At 41.0% G+C, this 10,366-nt stretch overlaps 1 protein-coding gene across 1 annotated transcript; it reads left to right on the top strand.

The window, feature by feature from the left end:
• Window positions 1-806: 806 nt before the first annotated feature.
• STMP1 (short transmembrane mitochondrial protein 1) lies at window positions 807-6,837 on the top strand. Its single transcript, XM_063154088.1, has 3 exons — window positions 807-886; window positions 3,874-3,927; window positions 6,375-6,837. The coding sequence occupies exons 1-3, from the start codon at window positions 872-874 to the stop codon at window positions 6,453-6,455; spliced, it is 150 nt and encodes a 49-aa protein (XP_063010158.1). The 5' UTR covers window positions 807-871; the 3' UTR covers window positions 6,456-6,837.
• The last annotated feature ends 3,529 nt before the right edge of the window (window positions 6,838-10,366 follow it).

A 10,366-nucleotide genomic window follows, 5' to 3' on the forward strand; every position in this document is an offset into this window, starting at 1 on the left:
CCTGAAGTGGGCAGGAGATACTTTACTTCACCAAGGTACTTCCATCAGAAAGGAAGATGCTACATATTTTCTGTTAGATGGAGCATTGGAGCTTTCTGGGAACTGAGATGTGAGTTAACTTGCTTTCAGAGTAGTTTCCCAAGAGCTAAAAAATATATTTCATGAGGGAGTTTTGTTTAGTTTTGTTTTTTTGTTTGTGGTGGTTTTTTTTGTTTTGTTTGAGATGAGGATTAGTGGGATTCCTAAGAGGGATGGGCTTGAAAATTGGTCAAAGAAGCTTCGGGGTTTTGTTTGTTTGTTTGTTTGTTTGTTTTTGGGGGGGGTTGTCTGTTTGTTTTGTTTTTTTCTTGTTTCATTGGTTTTTGGGTTTTTTTTGTGTGTGTGTGGTTTTTTTAGAGTTTTTTATTAGTTTTTTTTTTTTTGTTTGGGTGTTTTTATTTTTGGGGTGGGGGTTTTGAAATAAATTGCGATAAAGCCTGCAATCCCTTAATGACTCGCAGCTAGAGAACTCTTCCTAACTGATATTTACTGCCCAAAACTCAATGAATTAAGTGTAGCCATTAAAAGAAGCTGAACCCAAAGTGATTCACAAAGAACAACTACTCATGCAACCTTAAAAAAAGAAACACAACAAATTAAAACCAACCAACAACCACCGCTCGGCACCCCCGCGCAGCCCCTCAGGAGGGGCCGGAATGGCGCGGTCTCGGCTTCCCCTCACGCCGGGGCGCGGCGGGGCCGGGCCGGAGGCTGGGCTGGAGCCTTCCCCCGGCCATGGCGGCGAGGGCGGGCCCGGAAGGGGAGCAGCCGCCGCCCGCCTCATTTCCCCGGCTGTCGGGCGGGGCGGCAGCGCGGGCAGCGGGCGGGCACCATGCTGCAGTTCTTGGTAAGGCTCTGGGCTCCGAGGCGCGGCGCGGCTCCGCGCCGCCGCCATGGCACGGCACGGCGGGGCCGCTTCCCGGCTGAGGGGAAAGGGCGCGGTGTCCGGCCATCCCGGGGCCCCGTGTCCGGGCACCCCCGGGCCCCTGTCACCGGGGCGGCTGCGCTCGATGTTGGCTCCCCGGCGGCGCCCCATCCTTGGGCGGCTTCCCTTCTCCTCCTCCTTCCCACCCGTCCCCCTTGTTCTCGCAGAACGGTGCCGTAAAGCTGCTCTGAAAATGGAGTTTCGCGGCTTGTTTTTCCTCCAAGCCGTGCTCTCAATTTGCCTTGGAGATTGTGCTTGCTCACGGTGATGCTCCCCCTTGCTGCTCAAATTTCTTTGTGTAAGCAGAAATGCCTCTCTCCTTTAGAGTGAGAGCAGCCCATGCCGTTTTGTACACCCTTGAAAGCGTACCGCCGGAGATGTGGGGTTTTATATATGGAAATTAAAGCAAGGAATCGCGTTTCATTACTGCCCCGAAGAACAGCAGAATTATTAGACTGAATATTAGACTTCATCTTGCTTTGGGGTGAGGTAGTGCAGCAGGCCAGTGAGTTTCATAGCAGGTGGAGATATACAGAGCAAGAAATGATGGCCTGTTGTAAATTGGGATAGTCTTGCCTGTTTTTATATAATAAATAAATAAAAGAGGCCTATTTCTCATCCCAGCTTCATAATAACAAGTATGAAAGGCTCAGTCATTTCTGTAGCTGTTTATAATCCCCTGTGCACCCAATTTAAACCTTCAGTAAGGCTAAATATGGTTAGCCTCTCAAAGTTTATGTTTATCAGCTCTACTGCTTTCTGCTAATGGGGATTTTGTTTTGTTTTGTTTTTTGGTTTTTTTTTTTTTTTCCTAGATGAAAATACTTTACAATTACAGCTTCTTATTAGTGCATAACCATTACACAAAAGTTGTACTAATTCTGGGTTTGTTCCCTGCTTGGGTGTAGATTGGATGTTTGACTCTTGCTCTCCCTGGTTAGGGCTGTAGCAGAGAGATAAAGGAATAATCTCACAAACCTTGTGTTTTTGCAGGCCACAGTTAAGCTTTAAATAAGCCATTTGTTTACAAAGCACCTTGAAATGCTGAGTGGAAACTGGAAGAGCCTGAACTCTCATCAGTCCTGTTGTTTTTAGTGAATGTGCACATTTTCATTGGCTATGTGTTTTGCTTTCCATATAATTGAAGTCTTAAGTAGTGATTTTTTTTTCCTCACTGCTGGAATTGTTAGCTCTAAAAATAAATGTAGCTGGGTGGATGCAGTGCTGGACTTTCCAATAAAGGAGTGCACTTTAAGGGAGCACTGATCTCAGTATTATCTCAACTGAGTAAGGGTTGTCTCTGAACAGAATATGACATGTATTGGGGAGGTTCTAGGGTAAAAGCCTAGAACACTGCTAATAAGGATCTGGTTTGTGCTTCCAGGTGGCTTCCCAGACCCTGCTAAAGATACAGGAAATTCTCCTCTTTTAGAGTGATACTCTGAATTAAGAGGAATCACATGTCTGTCTGGTTTTCATCAGTGCATTATTTGTTAGTATCTCCCACAGTACCTACTTAGCTGATAAGTGAAACTACAAGAGCATATGATAACAGGACAGTACACACAGGACTAATTCTTCTTAAATTGTTAAAGCTAAGTTTAAAAAGCTAATTATAGGAATATAAGGATATAATAAATATAAGGAATAAGACCAAAAATGGGTTTAAGAAAATACTGAAGTAATTTGCAGTCAGAGTTCATTTGACAGCTCTCAGCCAATTTTAGTTTTTCATAGATAGATTTTCACCAGTGCTGCTTATGGAATGTGGATCACAGAAAGGATGAGCTGTGCTGCTTTGGGCCTGGAAAAGATGTCTGGTCATTAAGTGCTGGCAAAGTTGTTTTGTGGACTGTGGTTTTATTTTCCTTAAATAGTCTTATTTTGATAGCAGTGACCATGAGCAATAACAGTTTTTTAAGATAGAACTATCCTCAGCTGTTACAAAGAGTGGTTTGTCTGCTGACAATGAAGAAAAGCACAATATTAGCAGTGTCTCCTTTTTGAAATAGTCAAATGAGCTTTCATGGTATAGGGCAGATTTATTTTGAAGTGTAAAAACAAAAATAAAATGTAGGATACTCAGCAGGTGCTGAATGGAAATCTCATCACCTGCCTTTGAAGAGAGGAATTTTATTCACTCTAGAAGTGTTCTTATGCTTGAGGATTTTCCTCAGACAGGGTCTGGGCCAGAAGCTGTGCTTGTGTTTTACTCTTGCTCTGCTTCCAGAGTGCATTTTTATGGACACCCTTCATCAATTATAAGTTTGCACAATTGTCAGAAGAGGTTGTGCCCAGCTTCCAGCCAACTGTACTGCCTTGGAGGAGCCCCTAGGTCAGAGTGGATTTGGCTGAGAACTAATCTCTTGGGGTCAGAAGGGTTTGTCTGAAGATGCCCAGCTGTTGCTGCAGAAGAGAAGAAGCAGGTTTACATCAGTTTAAGTTCATGTTGTGAAGTTTTGGTTTTTCTTTTACTTCAAACTAAGACGTGTGTCCCTTTCCAACACTGAGCACTGTTCTAGTTGGGTGTTGCTTTAGGCTTTCCCATCGTGGACCAAGAGCTCTGGGATGTGTAGGTCCCTGCTGCTGTCTCCCCTATTTTTTTAGGAATTACTGCCTTTGTGGATGTTTAAAGATATTCATCCTTACAAGGATGAACACAGCTTGATCCATATAGTCCTTGGGGATGTGGATTGAAAAACAAAACTGTGTGGTGTTTTGGAAATGATATCAAAGTGTTTCTGGTGAGGAAGATGGGGAAAATTGCACCTCTCTGGATGAAAGATGAGAAATTTCGTAGAAGTAGAGTTGCAACTCATTAAATAACTTGCAATATCCCTTTTTTTTTATTTTAGCCAATAAGCTTTTGATGCAAGCATGTTAACTCTTCTCCCTTTCTTCCTTTTTAGCTTGGTTTTACTCTTGGCAACGTGGTTGGGATGTATCTGGCTCAGAACTATGATGTGAGTATCTTGCTATTCTCAGAGGCAGACCTGTCCTGAACTGAAAATAAATGACTGTTTACCCTCAATTAGAATTGAATCAGTCTTTATTTTGATGGTTTATCAAACAGAACAGAATGCAGATCATGCTGACTTGAGTTACAGGAGAACTGAGACTTCTTCAGGAAGAATTATCTCCCTGAAAGAGTGGTCAGCCATTGGAACAGGCTGCACAGGGAAGTGATGGAGTCACCATCCCTGGAGGTGTTCAAGGAATGACTGGACATGGCACTTAATGCTCTGGTCTAGTTAACAAAATGCTGATTGTTCAAAGGTTGGACTCTGTGATCTTGTAGGACTTTTCCAACCTTAATTGCAAAAAACAAAAAATCATCTGTGGTAGTGTAGTGCTTAAAACCTAAACTTCTGTTCAGTCCTAGAGCCCAGCCTTCTACAGGCAAAGACAGGAGAAACAGAAAAGGTTGATCAATTGCTCATGGATTTTATCTGCACTAAATACTGGTTTCCTGTCTCAGATACCCTGTCTTCTTAAAGTGTTCTCCACTTAGTATAACTGTTAATAAAAATCCTCAAAGTGTGTGAAATGTCTTTCTTCTGGACTCATGATGAAAATAAGTTTTGCCAGCTTTTTTTTGTAAATGTGATACTTTCTCCTACTTCAAAAGTGTATTGACCTGCAATTTTTATTTCCTTCTTTTCTCACAGTAAGAAAAGAAAGAGAACTTTGTTTTTTCAGTTCTCAGTTAACAGTCTTCAAGGTGAGAGGACAGAGGAAAAATATTTCAAGCTGAGCCTTCAAAACATGCTTTTACTTTCTGCCAAGTCAGCAGAATCCCTTGTAAGAGCAGTGCCACTTTACTTACTGGCTAGAGGAGTTCATAACATTTAACATATAAATATTTTTAAATTCTTAGGCAATCTGTATTAGCCTTAATAAAAGAAACAAAGTTTTTGAGGCATCATTGGTGTTTATGTTTTGCTTTCTTCTCATCTTCAGTATTGAAGTAATCTTGCTTAAGAAAAAAAATCTTATATTTTGCTTTGTTTATGCACAAACTTTGGTGATTTTTTCTGTCAGTCAGTCCAGCAAAAGGACTAATGAAAGGCTGTTTCTGTTCAATACATGTTTTACAGTGTTACAAAAATGTAGTCCTAAGAATATATTTGGATGTATCAATATGTATCACAAGCATTGCTTTTCTGGCAGCACTGATAAAGTATTGCCACAAGAGGGGGACTCAGGCTTTTGATTTGCTAGAAGTAGTTACCTGGAAATGCAACACTGATTTGAAACATGAACATGGAAATTTTACTGCTGGTGTTGAAGGTGATTGGTTTGAGGTGACATTTAATATAAGCTTGTCATAATGAGGGCCTAATTCTGCAGCTGTACACACAATGTGCTTGGCAATAAGTACATGGAGGGTTCTGCTGGCAGTGGTGGAGTTCTCTTGGTTTAGTTTAAATGTCAGGCATGTTACAGGCTGGGCTCTTAATTTCATTTGCTCAAACAGATTCATTCTGAAAAGGAAGGTAAGAGGAACTTGTTACCAATTCTGTGAGCCTCAGACCATTTAATAAGAGAATTGCATTCTGTTTAGATTAACTTCTGCTCTGTGGTCAGGTTACATATGAAGTAAAAACACAGGATTTTTTTTTTCACAGCTAAGAGTGGAAAATTTGCTTTAATTTTGTTTTAATCATACTTTATCACTTCCTAGTTTTAGCTAGTCATAATCTTTTCTTTGCTATTAAGAGCTTCAGCTTTTTTTCCCTTTCAAGTGAACAAAATTTACTGTTGGATTATTTTATCAAAATTATTTTATTTGTAAGAGAAAGCTGAAGATTTGGAGCTCACAAGCAGTAAACTGAATTTTAATTCAAGTGTGAAACTGCAAAAGGTGCCAATTTGCAATGCAGTAGAATTCCCCAGTGAGGAATTTGGTTTCCCACAAGATGAACCAGAAGAAATATTTCTTAATAAATTTCTTGAGAACTTATTTGATGCTCTTGAACATCTCTTTTTTCTTGGGATATGACCGGTATAGTACAATCTAATTTCCCCTTTGAAATCCTGTGCATCAGTGTTTAAATCTGCTTATTCTTGGCAGTTTGTCTTCTTTCAGTCAGGAAGCCAAACTGGTCATGCTAAATTTCCTGTAAGGTGATCCTTTTTCCTTCCTCCTGCTCCCATCACTGACTTATAGCCTTAATAATCTAAGTATTTCCTGAAACCTCATTGAGGTGCTCTCATCTGCTGTTTGCCTGGTACTGCTTAGATTTAATCTCTGTGCAAGGCAACAGATACTGGAAATATCTCTTAAAAACCAGTTTAAACTTTATGGAGTTTCTTGCTATGTATATGGTATTGTCTTTCCTGATGAAACTCATGTAGCCACAGATTTTTTTATAGTGTGGGGTTTGATTGTTTTGTTTTCTCTTTAAAGATTCCTAACATTGCAAAGAAGCTGGAAGATTTTAAGAAGGATGTGGAAGCCAAGAAGAAACCTCCTAATGACAAGTCCTGAAAGAGAAATGTTCCCCAGGTCAACTCTGTGTGTGCAGCAAGGATGCAATTTTTACCTTTCAGGCAGCAAAGGTCAAGTAGAGGGTTGGCATGGGAGGTTGCTCCACTCTTAGTCTCCTAGAACTGGAATATCCTTTTGAAAGGGTGGCTGTGAACTTTTCCTGGGACTGATTTTCAAGGGTTTCAGAATTTGGATTTGCAACTGATGCGTGACTGGATGGTATCATTTGTATTTTTCAGTATTTCTTTTCCTAATATTTTGTAACCTGTTTTTACCTGGTCCAACTGGAGTGCTTTTGGTCCTGTTACAATTGTAACCTCACACTTGATAATACCCTAGCTCTTAGAACAGCACAAAGGAAATTAAATGCATCAAGGAGTAACTTTCAGAGTTTCTTGTCTTTTGTTGTGAGCGGTGGTACTTCACTGTCCTTAAGTCACACACACAAGCAAAGCAACAAAAGCAGCCATTAAAACCCCTGGTGTGTAAGAACTCATCCATTGTAGAGCTCTTGTCTTCTGCTTGAAACCATAATTCTGCAAAAAATCCTGTTATAAATCCTGAAAGAAAAATTGCAATGATTTGAATAGATGTCAATTTTATTAATTCAAGAATCTATCAAATAATTTTTTTTCCCTTAAAATGGAAGAGGTCTATCAACTTTATAACATGGTTTAAATGACTGAGTGCCCTTGACAATTTTTTGCAGGACATGAAGAACACAAGAACACAGGAAGATGTTCTTGCTCTTATGGAGAATGCCTGATGATGAAGTGCAGACAAGCACAGAGAATGACCTCCATTTGTTCAGGCTCTAGATTAAAGCATACCTAGAGTGCTTCTCCATTAATGTTTTAATTAGGATGAGGATTGTGGCTTCAAAGTTGTTTGTCCTTTCACTATGTTTTCATTCTCATCATGGGAAACCCACATGGAGCACATGGTCTGCATTCCTCTCAGAAGAGACTAAATCAGAAGATGTGCTTTGATCTCTAATGGGTGTTTAGTCCATTAGACAGGTCTAGGTGCACTCAGAAGGAGAAGAACCCAAGCTCTGGGCACTAATTGTCTTGCTTTGTCAGTGAAATGTGCTGTTTGATATAAACATAGCATCAAAGCTTTAAAGTACAGAACTCTGTGTACCCATTGTAATTTTCACTCTCTACCCCAAAGCCTTTAATTTTTGTTATATCTGAGTGGCTCCCAAGTTCAGGAATTCTCACTGGATCAGTTAAGACACATTTACAGAGTACCATACACCAAACAGTTGCATCCTTTGCCAAAGTTTGGTGGTGACAGAGTTCTTCCACAATGCATTCCTGAAACAGAGGAAAGTATTCCTCATGCAAAGATTCTCCTCCTTAAGCAATATAAATATGTATAAGGAATATTTCACCTGTAATTTTAAATCCTTCCTTTCACCTCTGCCCTGAAATGTGTAGCTGACATAAAAGCTTTCAGTCTTAGCAGAGAATTACTTGGGAAGTTTAAAAGCCAACTCAAATCAGACAATCTTAGTAGTGATGCAACCAATTTTCTCCACAGGAAAGACTCCAAGAAACTCTGACAGGGAGAAATGGTTGTACCACCTGAACCCAGCTATCCGAAGCCCTGTGGTAGCAGCACGTGTGGAAGATACCCAGAGAGATTTCCATTACCTTCAGACCTGACTGAAGGAATTTTCTTCCATGCCCAAAAGTGTTTCCCTAGAGTGACAGTGCTGCACAGCTGTTTTGATGTTTTCATGAACATGATGAACTTAAGTTTGCCCCAACTTCCTCTCCCTCCCCTCCCTTTCCTATTCTTGAGCATTGAAAAATACTGTCTCTAACCCATTCATTTTTCTTTGCTTGTCATGTAAAATTATATTAGTGTTTAAAATTGGATTATTTCTTTGCTCAAACATATTTTATGTTCTTCCCTTTCTTTACATGAGGATGAGAAGTGAGATGGTGTTCAAAATCTCTGTGTTTATTGCCAAACAGGCTACTCTAAAAGTGTTTTTGGAGCTGACTCTTCAGCTAAGCATTCCAAGCAGATGTTAGAATTCTTTTTTTTTTTTCCTATCATATTAGGAAATGAAAAAGTGTTTTTGGAGCTGACTCTTCAGCTAAGCATTCCAAGCAGATGTTAGAATTCTTTTTTTTTTTTCCTATCATATTAGGAAGTGAAAAGCTGCAGCTGTAATGCTGTGGAAAAAATATGTGCTCATTAATATTAAAGATGAGATTTTTGAGGTGTTTCACACTAGTGGCAACACTTTCCATTTTAGCTCAAGCTGGGTTTTTTCCTCCCACATAGTACACTGTAAATCTGGATAACTTAACACAGCTGATGTGGACTTTGCAAATTCTGTATAACACATTTTACCTAGCCTGAGGTTGTCCTAGGTGATACTAAAATTTCACCTTACCTTTCAGAGGGTAAGCACAGATAATGAGTGCTTGATGCAGGACTTGCATCTGGTGGCTCAGAATGCTTTGGATGCACTGGTGTCATAGCAGGGCACAGAAGATGGATGCTCCATGAAGTTACTTATGAGCAAGTTTCCCATTTAACATGGACTCTGTGAATGTCCATTTCAAATGCCTATGTGGATAGCTAAAGTTGCCAGCTAATAATATATGCAGGCTTCCTTCCTTTCCTGGAAACAGTTTTGTTCATGTATTGATTCTTTTGAGACATATTCTGGAGCTGAAGGTTCAAGGCAAAATGGGAGGAAAGGAATATATGAGCTACTGACAGACTTGTAAAACATTTACTATGGGCTGAGAGTCTTATCCTGTGTTGGAAAACGCTGCCCTAAGGCCCTTCTGCCATTAAACAGTCAAGGGTTAAAAACCAAAATAAACAAAAAGCCAGACAGCAAAGCTACTTATTAGCTTATTGGGTGCCAGAACCAAATAAAGTTGGTGGATGCACCTCAGAGAACTTCACTAACATGAATGTTCATTGGGTTTACATCCCAAAACCACAGCCCACTGCCTCGTGCACCTACCTGGTGGGACATGGCAGTGACAAGTGCCAGCAGCTGTGAATGTGGAAGTGTGCCAAGAGCACCAAAACAGGAGAAACAGTCTGTTGGGGAAAGTCCTTGCCTGAGTCCACTCCAAATGCCTCTGTACCAATCTTGTGAGACACAAGCTATGCCAGAGCCTCCTGGAAATGTTTTTGAAGAAATATTGTTTGAGATGTGCAAGAGCTATTTCATTTGCCTCCTGCTATTGCTGTTCTTACTGAAGAGCATTGCTGGGCACCCTGTTTGATTTGTGAGTAATCCCAGGTCTCCCTAAGGCTGGCTGGAATGCCAGCTGCTGGTCTCTCTCAAATGAGAATATCCCATGTTTGTATCCCCTGGGAAATCTCTGGGATAGCAAGGTGTGGTGGGAGCTGAGCAGAGCTGAGAAATCAGCATTAGGAGGTCAGAGGGTGATTTGTTGCTGAACAGCAAAGCAATTGGAAGATGCTGGTGGATGAAGCATGAAGTGAAAAGGATTAGAAGATGAGTGCAAGTGAAAGGTGCAGAGCAGCTAAAGCCCTGGGAAGAAATCAAACCGGAAAATTTATTGGCAGGGGGAGAATGATCAAAAGTAACTTTAGGCACTGTGAACAAAGAGAGGTTCTGCTTGCTGTGTGTAGGGACAACACTGTTGGCACTGCAGACATGCCCACCCACTGTAGTGCTTGTCCTGGAGGAAGTTGCCTCCAGGTGCCAAATGTTGGTGAACAGACATTGCATTTGCTCTCCTGCTCCTGGAGCTTCAGGATGGAGCTCCTGTCAGGGGAGCCCAGAGTGCCTCTGCTTTGAGAACCATTTTGGGGTCTGTGTTCAGAGCAGCCTCCTGCTGGGGAGCAGGGAGACACCCAGAGTAGGGAGGGGAGCAGAAAGGATGAGGGGGCTCTGCATGGCA

This window comes from Melospiza melodia, chromosome 4, assembly GCF_035770615.1.
Source record: "Melospiza melodia melodia isolate bMelMel2 chromosome 4, bMelMel2.pri, whole genome shotgun sequence".
Classification (NCBI taxonomy): Eukaryota; Metazoa; Chordata; class Aves; order Passeriformes; family Passerellidae; genus Melospiza; species Melospiza melodia.

What these genes read in the sequence shown, in the direction of transcription:
- STMP1 (XM_063154088.1), top strand. An exon ending in ATCTGGCTCAGAACTATGAT is followed by an intron (nt 3,928 to 6,374) that starts GTGAGTATCTTG and finishes TTCTCTTTAAAG; the next exon opens with ATTCCTAACATTGCAAAGAA.